General features: G+C 44.4%; 1 protein-coding gene across 1 annotated transcript in view; it reads left to right on the plus strand.

The window, feature by feature from the left end:
• Positions 1 to 618: 618 nt before the first annotated feature.
• Positions 619 to 18,886, plus strand: part of LOC306775541 (glutamate receptor-interacting protein 2-like) — a gene marked incomplete at both ends in the record, with an annotated part of 110,185 nt that continues 91,917 nt past the window's right edge. The window contains one exon of the mRNA XM_079265993.1: positions 619 to 775. Within this exon, the coding sequence (XP_079122119.1) occupies positions 619 to 775 (157 nt within the window). The remainder of the gene's footprint in view (positions 776 to 18,886) is intronic.

The raw sequence follows: 18,886 nt of genomic DNA on the forward strand, positions 1-18,886 counted from the left end.
GCAGCACTGCAGAGAGACAAAAAGCCCCACGCTAAGTCTTCTGAAAAATATTGCTTTATTTTTTTCTCCCCTCGTTTTCTCTGGAAGATGAGAGTTTTGAGGGTGTGGCGATGGAGGTGGGGGTGCATCGCTAGAGAGAGAGAGAGAGAGAGAGGAGGGGAGAAGTAGATGTGCTGCCTCTTCCTTCCTCCCTCTCCTCTCTTCTCCCTCAGCTTCTCACTTCTCCCGTTGCTTCGTTCGGCGGATTGTCGGTGAGCTGAGGAAGAGGGAGGAACGAGGAAGGGTGAGAAAAAAAAAGAGAATGGACGAGGTGTTTGCGGGACCGAACCCGAGCAACTAAGTGCTGCATTGCAAAGGGGGAGAAGAAGAAGACCAGAGGAGAGGAAGAGGAGAGAAGGGGGAGGAGGAAGAAGAGGGGTTTTGGTGAAAGCAAGAGAGCCACTGTGCGGAGGGGAAGAGAGGCAGACGAGGAGCAAGTAAGTGCAGAGTGGCCAAAGTTATCAAGATCCCCAAAAAAGAGTTGCACAAGAAGAGGAAGTGGGAGACAAGAGAGGAAAGAGTGAGGAAGAAGAAAGAGACATCAACACCTGAACTCCGCTCAGCCGTCCGTCATCCAAGATGGACAAAGTGGAGCGGGTGATGAAGATGGTGAAGAGGATGTCGCCGAGGAAGAAGAGGAGAGAAGGGGGAGGAGGACGGGGGGGAGGACCGGGAGAGCTGGAGAGCCCGGACACCCTGTGCGACGAACTCTGCCGCTTCAGCCTCTGCATCGGCGGTGAGGGGTCACGACGCCGCCACCTGTGTGTGTGTGGGGGTGTGTGGGTGGGTGTGTGTGGGTGGGTGTGTGTGTCTGTGTGTGTGTGGGGGTGTGTGGGGGTGTGTGTGTGTGGCTGTGTGTGGGGGTGGGGGTGTGTGGGGGTGTGTGTGTGTGTATGGGTGTGTGTGTGTGTGGCACATCAGACGTGTTTCTTCAAGCAACGTTGGCCTGGAATATGATTGCTACATCACGAGTCTATAAATGTAACTCATAGGAGGCTGGCTGAAACAGGCACTGCACAGAACACTTCCTGGGACTCTGTGTTGTCTGCTTGTGTTTGCTGCATTGCTGTTCACTCAGCTTAATTAGTTAGCGCTACCATTTAATTGGCTCTGAGCTGGCTAGTGTCGATGCTACAGTTTGTGTGGTACCTCATGTTCTTCAAAGACGTTGGGAAGTGTTTCACAGAAAGTTCAGATCTTTTTTTTTGTGAGGTTTATTATCCAACTCGCTTTGATCGCACACAAACAGCTCAGTGGAGCGAGCGAGGGGGAGAAACCGTGGAGAGAATTGGCGTATATGGCGGTAAACGCACACGTGAGAGAGAGGGGAGTGAGGGGAGTGTGGGTGTGCCTTCTTCCCTCCACCTCTCCCATATATCCCTTCTTCAAACATCTAACCTAATCACGCAGCAGAATCTGCAGCAGCGAGACTTCAAACGGCGTCAGGCAACCATCAGAGAAGCAAACATTGCACGGCAGGCGGGGAAAGGTTGCTTTGAAAACACAGAGGGAACACGAGTATATCAAGGCAAGCGTCCCAATACCTCCTCTGTTCCAGCACAATTGATGTTTTTATTCTCACATGACATGCTGGATGCTTTTATCTAGTGACTCACTAACGGGAGATCAGAAATGTTGAGTATGACTGGTATGAATCCAGAAGACCTGGACCGATGGATTGTTTTACTAAGCATCTCATCTTGATGCTTGATTGTCACTCGGGTCTGGGTTTAGTAGAGTTAAGTTTCAAACTGAGTTCAGAAGTCTCTCGTTCCCACCAGGCGACAACCAGTTCTGATAATTGAAGCCGATGAGGAAGTGTCTTAAAGCTGCATTCTCTCTAGTGACCACCAGGGGGCGACTCCTCTGGTTGTATAGAAGTCTATGAGAAAATGACTCTACTTCTCTCTTGATTTATTCCCTCAGTAAACATTGTAAACATGAGTTTATGTCTCAATCTCTAGTTTCAAGTCTTCTTCAATACAGCATGATGTTCATTTATAATAATAATAATAATAATAATCCTTTATTTTATATAGCGCTTTTCTAAGTACTCAGAGACGCTTTACAAGGTTCCATGCACACCATTCGCCCAGTCATACCGGTGGTGGTAAGCTACGTCTGTAGCCACAGCTGCCCTGGGGCAGACTGACGGAAGCGTGGCAACTAATTTGTGCACAACGGCCCCTCCGACCAACACCAAGCATTCACGCGCATTCACACCAAGCATTCACCATTCATTCCTTTGCATGTTTTTCCGAGGTGGGGGAAACCGGAGTGCCCGGAGGAAACCCACGCGGCCACGGCTGAGAACATGCAAACTCAACACAGGTTGTACCAGGAATCGAAACCAGAAACCTTGACTGGGAAGCGAACCCAGTACCTTCTTACTGTGAGGCAGTGATCATAACCACTCTGCCACCGTGCCGCCCATTTAGTACATTATGGTCCATTTAGAGTCACACAGACCATAAAGCAGGGGATGCTTTAGGGCGGGGCTTACTGCGATTGACAGGTCTCTAACACAGCATTGTCCGGTTTGGGAGTCAAAAACCAAGATGGTGACGGTCAAAATGACAAACTCAAGGCCTCAAAACCTATGGCAACAACTGGTCCCCTGGCAAGGAGTATTTACTTTTCTTTGATCCACATTCTACTCATGAAGTCCTTACTCCAAAAAAAAGTGCATTCTTTTGCTGACATTGGCAACCATTCTGAAATACACTGAGAACATGGAGAGGTTTTAATGGTGTGAGAGCTACGGCAGCAGTACTTAGTGAAGGGCGGGGAGCTCTTCTTCCATCGCCCCTCTCGTAAAGCATGTCATGGGTCCTCAAATTGGCCTTGACGGTTATCCGTTGCTCAGACATCAGTGAGGTGTAAAGATTGCTTTTCAACTGCACACAAACTACCGTAGTTCGACCGGAACCAATCTCAGACCCACCTTATAGAAGCAGGTAGACTTGAGCACGGTTCTCAGTCCTCAGCTAGTTTCGCAAAATGCATTCATAGTACTCTTCGTTTTAGGTGAACACTTCCTGGAACAGAATAGTGCCGGATTGACAGTTAGTTCCGTGAATAGTTGTGGCATTCCAAGGTGGGCTGTTGTTTTAGAGGCACATCCACACCGACACATATAACTGCACGGAAAGATCAACTTTTAATACTTGGACTATTTGCAGAAGTCATTGGACAATCTGTGGTGTAAGAATATCTGTGAACCATCCCGAGTCCTATCGGTCAAAGACACGCAGCACGATGCTCCTTGTTAGCTGCAGGTCTTATGGGACTCTTCTCCCCGAGCGTGCAGTACAGACGGTTCCGGGCACATCCTGCAGTAATCTGAGAGGAAAGGGAACAAAACCATGGAGCACTTTCTCTATTGTCTCTGAGCACGTCTGTGTATACGTGTGGAGGGTGAAGGAAAGAAACAATGGATAGAGTGGAGCATTATGGGATGCTGGAACACAGTAACTTTGCCTGGAGACCAGGCTGGACCATCAAATACGTCTCAAAACACGGTTTCCTTCTTGCCAAAATGTGACTCAAATGAACGTCAGTAACACGAGTAGCTGTCACCTTGTGCTGCTTTTGAATGAGCGCGGTGGATGTGCCCTGCGGCAGAAATTCAAATTGACGTCAGGCGAACGGCTTTAAAGAGCCAGCATGAGGCACAGGTAGAAGGCAAGCGGCACACGCAATCGGTGGCAAACAACCGCAGCGAGACAGTCTGTATGTCGACGTAAGCATGAACGACTGTGTGATCAAGTGCAGGAGCACGTTAACTAGCTGCAAACAAGTTAACCCCTTCACCGTCGCACATTCTACATTCTACTGGATTAGGTTGGAAACAAACACAAGGACTGTTTAACAAAGTCATGTCAAGAAAACAGATTTAGTGAAATCAAAAATTAAGTTTTGAATGTAAAGCCACAAACAGATTGTTGTTTCAACATTTGGCTTTTAAGGTGGCAATGATCATAAAAGGAGATTTTTCAATAGTTTTGTGGGATCCTGCGTAACAAAATAGAAGCGTAATGAAATGATACAATGCTTTCTTTAACCAGTCGTAGAGTTTGCCCAGGTGATACTTTAGTGGCATCGGGTGTGTGTTTGTGGGTGACTGTGAGAGTATCAGACGTCCCTTCAGCCCACTGATATTGTCAAACCCTGCCAGCTTCGCTTTTGTGCGTGTTCTGGATCCTAAATATACCCCAAAGCTGCTGAGCCTCTGCATTATTTCCGTGAGAGATAATTTTCAAATCTGCATCTCTTAATTACGCCTCGCGCACTGAAATCATCAGTTCCAGAGTTAGAAGCTGCAGCTGAACTCCTGCAGCAGCTGACAGATCATGCGAACTAGATGTGCCATCGAGGTGGGAAGTTACCAATCAGCCGAAAGTCAAATACTGCACCAACAGTCAAAGCTTCACCTTTTCTGGAGGAGCTGCAGACAAACAAACCCCGCAGTACATTTCAGACGTGCTCATTTCAGCACGCTGCCCGGGGTCAACGCAAACATCCCTCCTTGTGTGTGAAGGACTCTGACCGACATGAAGCGCTTCCTTTCAACAGACTAAATGTTTTACCAAACTTTACGTCTCAATATCCATACAAGCAGATGATCTCACCTTATTTTGGTAAACCAAAAAGCTGCACGTTTGGAGCCATTTGGTGGTGTGGTTGCAGGTTGCAACCAGCTGAATCAGCTCACTCCTTCCTGTCCAAGACACCAGTGATGTGAGCTGCCGAGTGCAAAGCTGTGGTCACGGCGTTCGCCTCGGAGGCCGTCCGTACCGTAAAACACGACGATAGGAGCAGCGGAAGTCAGACGGCGGCTGGTGTTGCCGCTGATTCACAAGCGGGTCAGAGAACTACGGTGGCCTGCTGGTAAAAACACAAAAGGCTCTCGTTAGCGCCAGCGTTTGGTTTGTCCACAGCGGTGGATTACGAGATAATGGGCCCCTGGGCACAGGCCCCCACACCAGTCCTACAGAGGAGTAGGACTGGAGCAACATGGCGCCTTCGTAAAGAATCCTCATGGAGGTTTGAATGGTGCATTTTAAGCTTTAGAAAACACAACAATTCTTAGTTTCAGGTGATTATTTACGAATAGAAACATAGTTGTTAATATTATATTCCATTTCTGCTAACAGAGCCCCCACAATGCGACACAGCGTTTCTTTAACACAGCCGGTGTTGTGATGTATATGAAGCCAGGGTTTGGCTCACATCGACACAGGCTCATCATGGTGAGTATATCACGTTTGAACTAAGAAGTAGCACATTCTGTTTCTTAAAAAAGAAAGGTTGATTTCTTTGTCATTGAAATTCACTGTTGCCCAATAACGCTGGATACACTCAGGGATTTCGCTGCCACAGTCTTACTCAGGTACCAGTCGAAAGCAGTTTGAAAGCGTTAGAAGTTCGATAAAAGATCTTTTGAATTGCTGTCCCCGCGTAGTCTTGAATATCAAGGTTTTCAGAATCCTTTGATATTGGTGGTTGGAAGAAGAAGAACCCACAGCTGAGAGCAATGACAACCTTCATATTTCCACTCTGAGCTCAGACACATTTCATAATGCACCAGCGTTCTTTTACTCCATGAATGCACAAGTGCAAATAAAACATGATGCTGAAAAAAAGGAGAAAAGTCATGATAGAAAGTGAAAAATAATGCAGAGATGGAGTGTTTCAAAACAAGAGGACACTTCAGAAGAAACATCTTCAGTGATCCATCAAACATCCACACTTTATTGGACATTAACACGGCAGAATCGAATCAATATATCGACGCACTAATGCCCTCCAATCGATTAGTTGCGAGTGTGTTTTTTGTAACGTCTAACCAATGAAAAGAGAACAACACCATCAGCAGTTGAAGAATCTTTGACCCTTGACCCGCACATGTGATTTTTGTGCCGTTAATGATCAGGGCATCAACATGTTATCGTTATTAAAATGGCTGGCCTCCAGGAACTGTCATTGGTCAATTTAAAATACATTTATATCATTTTACATATTTTGTTTGGATCTGCTCTCGAGCAGTCTCCCTCTCTTTCACATGTGCACATGCTACTTAAGCTCTGTGTATGCCCTGAACTGTGGACTTCTCCCGTCACTATCAAGTACTTCTTAAAACAATGTACCCAGCAGGAGACATGCTGATAACAAGATGCTGCATATTTAGTCCGAAACATATTTCAGTGAATTTATTTTTAGGGGCTATATTTCTTGAGCAGCTGGAGTGACCTAGTTTTGCCTCAGGGATCAACAACGCTCATCATATCTTATCTTATTGGCTACATCTGAAACAACACTGATGGTTGTGTTATCATGTTCATCTTCTCAGAGAAAAGAATTCACACAGTTTTGGCACAATAATAATCACAGTAAGAGAGCTCAGAGTGTAATGACTGATTAAAAATAGACAAACCTTCTGTGTGGGTTTATGTTTCAATGTCCTTCCTTTGACACTAAGTCATGAATTCTATAGATTTAGTTTGGTCTCCTGGTAATGTGTTGGAACATCTCATGTTTTCAACATGCTTATGTTGGTTATAAACGACTTCGTTTTGAGGGAAACTTATTTTGTCATGGATTACGGTGACATTTTCAAACTGAGGTTGATGATAATAAAACTAAAAAAAGCAAACAAAAGCAACCTGTCAATCACTGTGTAGCCCCGCCCTAAAGCATCCCCTGCTTTATGGTCTGTTTGACTCTAAATGGACCATAATGTACTAAATGAACATCATGCTGTATTGAAGAAGACTTGAAACTAGAGATTGAGACATAAACTCATGTTTACAATGTTTACTGAGGGAATAAATCAAGAGAGAAGTAGAGTCATTTTCTCATAAAATCCCACTTTTGTTTTGCTCTCTCATCTCTCCATCCCGGTCCTCTTTTCTATCTCACTCGTCTCTCTGCTTCTCCCTTTGCTCTCTGTCATCCTCTCTTCCTCATGTAGGCTACTTTGCCACCCCCCCCCCCTCTCTGGGAGATAATACAGTCGTGTGTGGGTGGATGTTTCATCCCTTCTTGTCTCTTCCTCCAGCACCAGAACCTTCTCACCTGCTATCTGTCTGCAGCTCTGCACGTCGTTCATCTGCCGCTTCGTTTTGTCTTCGTTTGATTTGTTGTGAAGCACATTTGCAAATGCGTTGATTGTGAGTCACGATTGATTGAAGCACTTGTTTTGTGGAAAACAATTTGAAAACAAAACTTGCAATGATTTTTTCACCTGTTTTATTGTTCTTGTGTCCAATTATTTAAGAATTAATTTTCCGCCATCAGCAGTTAGCGAATATTCTGTTGCTAACAGAAAGTGTAGTGGCACAGCTCCATAGCAGTGTAACTGACATCCATTTAGTCCGACCGCGCTAGCAATTATACCGGCTATCTGATGCTAATAAGTTACTCAAAAAATATTATCGCAGGATTCTACAGTCAGAGTCATGAATCTGGGAACCGGTTTATCGCCTGACGATGATTTAGCTTGAAATTGGTTATAAAGTTAGCTTGTAAACTGGCGACTTGTTAAACAATCCGGTCGTACACGTCGTGTCTCTGCTCCAACTCTGGTCTTGCACCAAAGTCAGTGTCGTTCTTTGTACCGTCCAGCTCTGATTAGGGTTGGGTACAGAAAACCGGTGCCGGTATGGCACCGAAATGCAACGTGCTTCCTTTCGGTGCCTGAGCCGATTGAAATACTTTTACACTACTCGTTAGCTCTAGGTTAGCTCGTCCTAGGACCGATGCTAACGATAGCATCGGTCCTCCGCTCCTCACTCATGGTATTATTTCAACCGGATGAGCCGTGCGTGCTTAGAAACAAACCCCTCCATCATTCTGATGAAGCTTCGGCCATGATTTATTAAAAAAAACAAAAACAGAGACCGAGATCTGTCATACGGCTGGCAGGCTACGGACTTCCTCCATCGACATCCGGGTACTTAGCGTTGCCGCTCATAACAAGCACAACATCCGGCACGCAAAACCTTCTTCTGCTTCGAGGTGTAGTGGCGGTTGGACGATGAATTGGCACATTAGCGCCACCAACTGGTTAAATGAAATAAAATAAGTCATGAGACGTGTCGTATTTTGCCAGAGAATGCAAATATTCTCATATGTCTGCAAAAGAATTGCTGAAGTTTGAAGCTGTAGTGTGTGTACAGTGTGTGTGTGTTTTGTATTTATTTATATTTATTTAAGTACACTGTAAACTGTTAACAGTTACTATATTGTTCATAGTTTGAACTTAAAAAGTTTGAACCTGTAGTTTGAAGCCAAGTGTTTTGTATTTATTTATATTTATCGTATACTTTAAACAGTGAATATATTGTTCAATTTGAAGAAAAAAGTATCGGTTCACGCACCGTTTAGGCACCGGTATCGTTTTAAAAGTATCGTTTTAGCACCGGTATCGGGAAAAACCCAAACGATACCCAACCCTAGCTCTGATACAACTGATGACTATTGCAGCGTCTGTGTTGTTTAGCACTAACAGTCGCCTCTAAGCCACGCCCCTAGCTTCCAGTAGCTCCTCACAGGACGCATTGCTTGAACCCTGACAATATGGATTCTTGGGCGACTCTTGTGTGATCTTGTGACATCGCGAGTATCCAGCTGCCGTGGTTTCACCTCTCCATTTGAGAAGTTTGTCTCGTTCCAGTTCCAGTTCTCTGCCCTCCTGATACCCGTGAACTGCAGCGTATAACTCCCCATTTCCTGGCGCAGGTTGAAAACCCATCGAAGGAAGACGAACCTCACGTCTCCCTTTCCCCGCTGGTTCACACGTTCCCATCTCCTCCACTCAGCGTAATAGATCTCACAAAGTGCCATCTACCTTTCCTCTTTACTTCTTCTCTGCGTTGTGCACTGCGTCTCATTACGGAGCAGCGATGCTGGACCTGAAGCTGGCTCGCAGCAACCCTTGGTACACTGAAGATTAGCCCCACAGAAAGTTGTGAGTTATATTCCTCTGCAATATATACAGCAGGCGTCACTGCAGGAAGTTTATGAAGGGACAACTTTGAGACACCGTGAGGTGAAATACCTCTTCGGTATTGAGGCTGAAGAATGGATCGACTCTGAACACCAGAGGAGGTGAATTGCAGCAGAAAGTGAATCCGTCGTGAGTCCATCCGTCAGAGAGTCCATCAGGCTCAGCCGGAGTTACAGACTGATGTGTTTGTGTCACACACTTCTAATCTCACGGGGGAAGCAGGTTGCCAACACCTTGTCTACAAAGCCTGGATTGCTTGGGTGTAGCAGCGTGAATGGAAAGGTGCAACACAGATTGGGGTTGTTGGGAGAAGACTCTCAACTGGGTTTCTGTAGCCAAATAATTATTAATTATTCAAAATGTAATCATTGAATGATTTTATTGCTTCGATTTTTGCACATGCATTCCCGCCATGGATTACTGTATAGGAAGGTAAATAGCGATCACAAAAATAAAAAGGAAATTATGACTTTTGGATGATTTTTGGATGGACATAAAATCTAAATATGTTACATCATAATAACATTCATACTGATTTAATGAGATAAATATTCTGTAAAATAATAAAAAATAATCAGCAAAATCAGAAGAACTTTTTTTTGCTACCAAACTATCTGCACAGAAACTGTCTCAAGATGACGCTCTCTCACTGTAAAGCAATCGAACGACCTCACAGTTGGAAGGAGTATTGCTGGGGGACTCAGGGACGTGTGGCCCGTTCACATTAACAAACTTTGAATAAACAGGTGATAGCGCTGTGTAACACTGTGGGTGTCGGGGCTTTGACAAGCCGCGGCTCATTGACTGCAGTTCACGTCTGCTTCTCGTGATGCTGGATATACTGAAATTAAAACTGAACATTACATTACAGTCATTTAGCAGACGCTTTTATCCAAAGCGACTTACAATCCAGATCCTATCACATTTCTACATCGTAGGAACAGCTACGGGAGCAATTTAGGGTTAAGTGTCTTGCTCAAGGACACATCGACCGGTTTTGAGCCGGGGTTCAAAACCGCCGATGCTCTGATTGAAGGACGGCCCTGCTCTCCACTTAGCCACCGTCGCCCTTGCTGAACACTTACATGAAGCGTTGCGTTAGTTCATGCAGGACACGGAAGTCATCCGCCCCCAGCTGCAACCGGCTGCCAGCCGGCCGATTGAATCATCGCTTCCAATCGGTCACGCACCAATCACAGCCCACTCTCACTTCAAGGAGGTTCATTTGAATATGACTCCCTCCTCGCTGATCCTTTCTACATCTATGCTGTTACAGACCGTACTGCTTGGTGATGCTCGGTGCTCCCCGCTTTGGCTTGGTAGCTGCTGGCTAACCCGGGGAGCATTTAAAGAGCGCAGCCATCAGCGCCAAGTTTAACTGTATTTCCATTTGTTGCAATAAATGGTGAAACAATCTATGACGAGAGTGTTCCTGACTGAACTACCCTGGAGTTAAAATGCGATGAATGGTTCTTGACAAGGCTGCAAGCACTTCCAGGGTCCGAGCAATCGGCCCGCTCCGAACGGGCACACCATCCGCGACATTCTCTGAATCACATATCCTCATACGGCAGTTCGTACGATGTGTGTTACTCCTCATTTTTCCTACGAAAGTCCAGCAACACGTGTCCATTTCCACCTATAGTTACAAGCAGTACGTCTTTTCAAAATAAACTTCTGTCTCCACAGTAAAGAACTAAGTTAGGTTTAGGAAAAGATGGTGGTTTGTGTTAAAATACCTTTGGGAGTGCACAAGTTACGTGGCAACAAGATGAACCTTGACTTCTTGTTTCACACGGGGAAAAAGATGGCTTTAAGATCAGTGTTTGTTGGACCCATGTTTTTAGTTTTAAACACAATCACGCACGTGACAAACAAATTAAAATAAATTGAAAACGTTCTTGTTACACGTGTGGCACGAACAGCGGTGCAAGACCGTTTTTTGTTGGAGCCATCCACCTCTGATCCCGCCCTGTGTGGATTTTGCGATCTTTATACTTCCTGGGTCATGATTACGTGAATAACATTCATTTTCCTCGCTGTAGCTCTGAGCTCTGAGTATAATGAATCAACATCAGCAGAGGCAGATAACTCATTTATATGTCTCCTTTGATTAAACCCTTATGAACTATTTCGAGCCTCTAGCTGTCTGGTGGGATGACCACTTGTCTGAATGGGTACTTGATGAAGCTGATGCACAATGTGGAGGCTGAGCGGTGGTTGCCGGCTTCTCGTGGGGGAGGGGAAAGAGCAGCCATCGGCTCATAACGAGTCCAGCCAACTCAGCAGGCTCTGACAAACAAAATTGGCAATTTGCTTCCACTGTGAAACGTCTGGGTCGAGAGGTCGATTGGCTGGCAGACACCCATGATCGAATCAAGATAACCAAGCCACGCAGCACTACCCAGTGACTCCTGCGGGCTGCGAATGAACAACCAGACCATGTTTGATCAATACCAGGAAACCATCATATCACCGAAAACATTTAGAGGCTCGATCTGATGGCTGTGATTCAATCCGAGTGCTTTCACTTAATGGCGCTTTTTAAAAGCACATTTCACCAGAGAGCACATTATTTGTTGTGCCCAGTTCGGTAGATTGAAGAGCTGCCATCTGCTTTCCTTAATAGAGTCTGCCCTCTCTCATTTGATCTGTCAGCAGAATTGGCAATTTGCTTCTCGCCTGAACCATCTGAGTGCAGAGGTCGATTCACTTCACCTCCTCCCGATGGAGTCGTGCCACGCAGGTCTGGCGATAGCGGCTGAGAGGGGAGGTGCTGTTTCAGATTAGACCTGGAAGAACTGAATGTGTTCTTGCTCTGCAACAATATTGTCTTTAGAGGTATGACAGAGCCACTTACCTGTTTTTAACAACAGTTAAATGACACAGTGGGTTGTTTTGTCAATGCTTTCCCAAACCAATAAGAGAATTCCATGAATGCTAACACGGTTAAAAGTTATGACTTGGTTGACACAGCTTATCAGAGCAAGTTGGACCAGGTTCCAGTCTGGACCACTGGGCTCTTAATGCTGAGAATGGCTTTTCAAATGCAGTCCATTCACCAGCTGTTTAGCACCGTGTATTCTCTCTTTTCAGATTATGTCTTTTTTACATTTAAAACAATAATCTGTCATGTTAAGAAGTTTCAGTTAAGTTCAGCCGCGTAGCTGTGGTGGATCGGAGCGGGCCTGGCTCCACCCACTTGGAACCAGGCCCACCAAAACAGGTTTCCTTTTTTTGCTGGATCATTAATTGATCAATGAAGCTTGAATATGACCAATATAAATAAGAAAAACTCTTGTTTATTGATTCTTGTTTAGGCTACCTGATAAGCACCATGTTTGGAGTTCCAGGGCATTTCGCAAATGCCGAATGTGTCGCTGTTGCTCCTGACAGCAGCTGTTGAAAACACAGACAGAAATCCTTGAATTTGACTTTATGGATTTTAAATAAATACTGTTTTTACTATCGACGCCAGCCATGTTTGTGCCTTGTACCTCTTTCCATGTGGTTGAATAGTGTTGCTGTTGCGTCTCTCAGCTGTATGTGTGTGAATATGTGGCCTTTAATCCGGGCTATGCAACAGTGTTAATGTTCATCTTGTTGGTACCTGTAACGTTACCTCTGATGATGATGATGATGATGATGTATAAAGCTGTATGAATTAACTGTGGTGCATTCAGGCAATAGTTTTAAGGGCCTATTTTGGTTAACATATGTGTTTCAGTACCTATTACGTAGCCTATGATTGCTCTTGGACAGGCCTGACCCCCCTGACTTACTCTGTTCCGATCCAGAACCACATAGCAACCAGACAATTGAGGGATTCAGACTTCGACATACCGGTTCAGAGACTAACGTCGTATCACATATCTCTTTTTTCATCATTTGGGTGTTTTTTTATGTCAGGCTGAACAAGCACCATCAGGTAGCCACAATGCTGTGATGAAGAGAACACTGGAGAATATTTTACACCCTGAGAGACCGAGGAAGAGCACGAGACAGAGACGTGGAGGACAAAAGAGCATGGCAAAGAGAAGTGCCGATGTCAACACAATCACAGTCTGTCCTGCTGAACCCCGCTGTTCATTCTTTATCTCCCTCCTACAGACAAGCACACGAATGTACACACACACACACACACACACACACACACACACACACACACACACACACACACACACACACACACACACACAGGTCTGACAGCAGAAACCCATACAGACCCATCTAGTGATGAAAAAAAGTGTGAATAAAAACACACATAGATATTGATGCAAACAGGGTTTTTTGTGTTGAAACAGAGTGTATGAATACAGAGAGCAGCAGGGCGGCAGAGGAGACGGGAAGCCCTCGATTTCAGGAACATCTGTCTGTTCCAGCCTTGATCTACCCGGGGAGCCAGAGGAGCTTTCTACCATCGGCGGGGAGAGGAAAATGAAATAATAGAAACATCTCCTCCTCTCTCTGTCTCTCTCTGTCTCTCTGTCTCTCTCTCTCTCTCTCTGTCTCTCTCTCTCTCTCTCTGTCTCTCTCTCTCTCTCTCTCTCTCTCTCTCTCTCTCTCTCTCTGTCTCTCTGTCTTTCTCTCTCTGTCTCTCTCTGTCTCTCTCTGTCTCTCTCTTGCTCTGTCTCTCTCTGTCTCTCTCTCTCTCGCTCTCTCTCTCTCTGTCTCTCTCTGTCTCTCTCTCCTTGATGCTATTTGGAGCACGAGGAACATCTTGAGTTCTGTTAGCGCCTTTACATCTGCTTGTGCTGTCATTGGCAAGAAAAGTTGCTCACTCGACTTCCTAATATGTATCGGAATTCATATTTTATTATTGAATCATTGTAGTGTTTTAGGTTGGATTCATTCATGTTTAGGGGTTTTTTTGGGTGGGATTGGCAACATTATTTCAACTTCAGGGAAAGTTGGTGAGCAGAGAATGAGGGAAGGATATTCATGAGTTTATCCTCGGAGGAATGGAGTGTCAGCGTTAATGAAGAACAATCTGCAGTCGTGTTGCCGGATTGAGCTGCTTTTTCAGCCCAAATGGACGAACTGTGATTAAGTTGGATTGGGAAGAAGAACATTTGGCTGGTTGATAGAATTTGTAATGCTTTTGCGTCTAATGCTTGCGTCTAATGCTGATGGCTTGCAATGACTGATCTCCACACGTAAAGGAATGAATCACATTCTCCGAGCAGGTACATGGTTTTTCCAAGCAAGTTGAAAGCTATTTGTTGAGGACATGCAGAGCTCAGAGAGTCTCACGTTTGTCTCTTTATAGTGGGAATAAAAGACGAAATATGTAAAAAGGTTTTTGTTAACGCCTGTGATGATCTTTTTAGTTTCTAACTGGTCAGGTCACCTTTGACTACTAAGATCATCTAAATGCCGAATTCATTCATCTTTTTTCTTTTTGAAGCTCCTTTTGAAAAGTTGTTCTTTGCGTCCTTATCAACGTTTAATGTGTCAAACATACAGTTTGGGAAAGATGTGACGAGATAAGGAGGAAAACAAATGCAAAGTTTAGCATTCTGTATATGAGTCTGCTCTTCTATCCCTTAAAGATCTATTTCACTGGAAGGATCTGGTAAAGTGACTGACTGTCAGTGATCAAAGTGAGACAATATGAATAAATACTGCAGCATGAATTAAGAATGAGCAGAAACAGACTAAATAATACACAAAAAGGTGGAGAAAGAACAGGAGGTTTATGCTCAAACACGGCCCTTCATGTGTCACTGCTGTCCTTCAACATTCCTGCCACAACCTGTTTTTTTTGGTAAACTTCATGTGAAGCCTCCGGGGAGCAGCTTGGGGTCCAGCGTCTCGCTCGAGGACACTTCAACATTCGGAGCCGGGTATCAAACCGGCAACTTTGTGGCAAAAGGACAACCTGCTCCGTCTCTTGTCACAGAATGAACCCAAAACACCAACACTTGGACTGATCAGCAGGTGGAAGGTCTGCAAAGAGACTTCTATCTTCACCACTTTGTTGTATTTTATGATTTCAGATCGTCTCTCAAGGAAGGTTCAACAAGAGCACAGAAAAGAAGAGGAGAGGAGATAAGAGAGAGAAATGAATGTTCTGTCTTGAGACAGAAGATGTTTTCCATCTATCTCTCGATCGTCACAGCTGCGTCCTCTTCGTGTTCATACATCCACATCAGCTCACCAACATCTGTGTTCCGGTCCCGTTGTCGAGATGTTTGCGTCCCAGTGTTACTCATGTATGGGTTTTACACAGTGTTTGTCTTTCTCTGTTTGCTGTGGTTCAATCTGCCCGCGCCGCGTAATCCCGCCGTTGGTGCCGTCGTCGTTTTACGACGTGAAGACAGTCAATCAATCGTTACAGAAGCAAATGAAACAGAAATCACAACATTTAAATGAAAACAGGAAGCTGAGGTTGCTCGGCTTCATCGTATCTTTGACTATTTCATTGGGAATTTAAAGCCCCCATATGTGTGGCATTTATACGTGATCGCAGTATCTTTCAGCGTATTCTGATGGCAGGGGGCTTTCTGTTGCCGTATGTTAATGCTAGCTGCAGCGTCTTATCTTATTTTTAGAAACTGTCACTGGAAGTCACGAGTCTGAAATGAAACCAACTATTTACGTATGGAAACCAAACCTTGACATATTTACACTCATAATAATCCCCTATCGTCACTCTGGCAGTAGAAGACATTGTCTTTTTGAAAGCAAAGAATGCTTTTTGTTGAGTTTGGAAGATTTGTTCACTCTGTCTTTATTTCCATACGACCAGTGGAGGGTGCAAGAAAGAAGAAAGTGAGGGAGACAGCGAAGAATCACATACTTTCTCTATCTTTCTCCTTCTCCCTTCAATTTAGAAATGAAGAGTGCCGAGCAGCTCTGGGATTCCCTCACCTCCATATCCACCCACACACACACACACACACACACACACACACACACACACACACACACACACACCCACACACACACACACATAGACACACACACAGACACACACACACACCCACACACACACACACCCACACACACACCCACACACACACCCACACACACACACACACACACACACACACACACACACACACCCACACACACATTATATCAAAATATATCTAATGTTAATATCAAATGGGTCTGAAATGGAGGACAGCAGACTGTACAGTTAGGTGAACAGAACCGTCCCGCCTGCTGGGATAATTAATTAAAGTGAGAAACTGGAACTAAGACTGAAAGGGGACGTAGTCACCGTGCACCCGTTGGTTTGTGGACGAAGTGTTGAAGCCTTGAGTTCGACATTTTAGCCGTCTGTTTTTGGCCGTTGCCATCCTGTGATTTTGTAACCAGAAGTGGTACGATGGGGTTGAGCGAAATAAAACATTTTTAAGCAACACAGACAACTCCCAGACTGGAAAACTCTGTGGAAGTGACCTGTCAATCACTGTGTAGCCCCGCCCCTAAAGCATCCCCTGCTTTATGGTCTGTGTGACTCTAAATGGACCATAATGTACTAAATGAACATCATGCTGTATTGAAGAAGACTTGAAACTAGAGATTGAGACATAAACTCATGTTTACAATGTTTACTGAGGGAATAAATCAAGAGAGAAGTAGAGTCATTCTCTCATAGACTTCTATACAACCAGAGGAGTCGCCCCCTGGTGGACACTAGAGAGAATGCAGCTTTAAAACATGAAGCGTTGGCTATTCAGACTTATAACAGACTGTTATTTAGACTTGAAACTAGTAATTAGGTTTTTATCATACAATACATTGTCATTTTGTGCTGTAGGGCAATCCACACTGTTTTTACCTCGGCTTTAATTTTATTTATTTTTGGAATACCATAATTAAATGTTATGGTTTTTTTAAAGCTGAATTAACTGAATGAACATAAATACAAGGAATATAATAAATTATTAATAAACAAGAGATTCATTAAAAAAAATATGAAAGTCTTTTTTTATCAGTAAATAAAGATTACGATATAAAACACATTTTCATCTCATAAAAATTATAATAAAGGCAAAAGAATCAGATACACCAATTTGTCCGACTAGATTTGTTTGACATGTTAATAAAACTTAATTCACATGTTTCAGTGAAGCTTGTTCTCTGAATGCTGCTGATTCACGTTCGCCTTGATGTTTGACTGTCGATGTTTGACTGACGATGTTTGACTGTCGATGTTTGACTGACGATGTTTGACTGACGATGTTTGACTGTCGATGTTTGACTGACGATGTTTGACTGTCGTTGTTTGACTGTCGATGTTTGACTCACGATGTTTGACTGACGATGTTTGACTGTCGATGTTTGACTGACGCGATGATGTCACAGGAAGAGGTTGGGATGAATCCGTCATCACGGCTCCCTATTGGCTGATGAACTGCTTTTGGACTCCAAATATCCCAACACTGATGTGATGCTGTTTTTAGTATTGATATCTGAAGATGTGGCCTAGATTCAAGACTCTCTCTCACACACACACACACACACACACACACACACACACACACACACACACACACACACACATAACTTGGCAAACATCCACAAATCTAGAGCACCCATAAAACAGACAAATGCAACACACACTCGCACAGAACACAGATGCACACGTGCACAAAAAGGCCAACATGCACACAGCATGCAGGCATAAACAACTGCACCCTCATGCATGTATGCAGATGCTCATTGAGAGCACAGCCACAAAGAGAAAAATAAACACACACACACACACACACACACACACACAGTGGGTGGGAGGAGAGGTTTGAGTGCATACACTCTTTTGAATGTGTGTGTGTGTGTGTTTATGTGTTTGCGTCTACAAACACTGAGCCTCGTGCTCTGAGATTATAACTCATTTCCATTTCTGCCAAAAACTGAAGAGGAAGAGCAGGGAAGGGAGGAAGAGGAAGAGGAAGATGGGTGACCCCAAATCAGAAATAAAAAACAAAAAAGAAAGGGAGAAGGAAAGACAGGAAATGAGGATGAGAAATGAAATGTGTGCATAAGGAAAAGACACATTTTACGTTTTGTCATACCCTGAAGTGATATCGTTAGATATAGATATATCTACATATAACGATATAGTGTATAGTTAAAGGCATGTTTTTATCATAGACTGCACATGAAACGTGGACGCAGTCATCATGATGTCACGCGTGTGTCAATTCCCAAAATAAACTGCCGTCTTCACAGGAAACAACTCAGTTAGGTTTAGGCAACAACACTACTTGGTGAGGTTTAGGAAAAGATCGTTGTTTGGTTCAAATCACTTGCACAAGTTACGTGACAAAAACATGAACCTTGACTTATTGTTTCACACCGGGAACGACCAGCGGTCTCCTGGTTTAAAGATCATTGTTTGTTGGTCCCATTTTTGTTGTTTTTCTACGAATGCTGGATGAGAGCAGCCTGCCTGTGTAGCATTGAGCCTGTGTAGCATTGAGCCTGTGTAGCATTGAGCCTGTGTAGCATTGAGCCTGTGTAGCATTGAGTCTGTGTAGCATTGAGCCTGTCTAGCATTGAGTCTGTGTAGCATTGAGTCTGTGTAGCATTGAGTCTGTGTAGCATTGCGTCTGTGTAGCATTGCGTCTGTGTAGCATTGAGCCTGTGTAGCATTGAGCCTGTCTAGCATTGAGCCTGTCTAGCATTGAGTCTGTGTAGCATTGAGTCTGTGTAGCATTGAGCCTGTGTAGCATTGAGCCTGTGTAGCATTGAGCCTGTCTAGCTTTGAGCCTGTGTAGCATTGAGCCTGTGTAGCATTGAGCCTGTCTAGCATTGAGCCTGTCTAGCATTGAGTCTGTGTAGCATTGAGTCTGTGTAGCATTGAGCCTGTGTAGCATTGAG

Source organism: Melanostigma gelatinosum (genome assembly GCF_949748355.1).
Source record: "Melanostigma gelatinosum genome assembly, chromosome: 3".
Taxonomy (NCBI): domain Eukaryota; kingdom Metazoa; phylum Chordata; class Actinopteri; order Perciformes; family Zoarcidae; genus Melanostigma; species Melanostigma gelatinosum.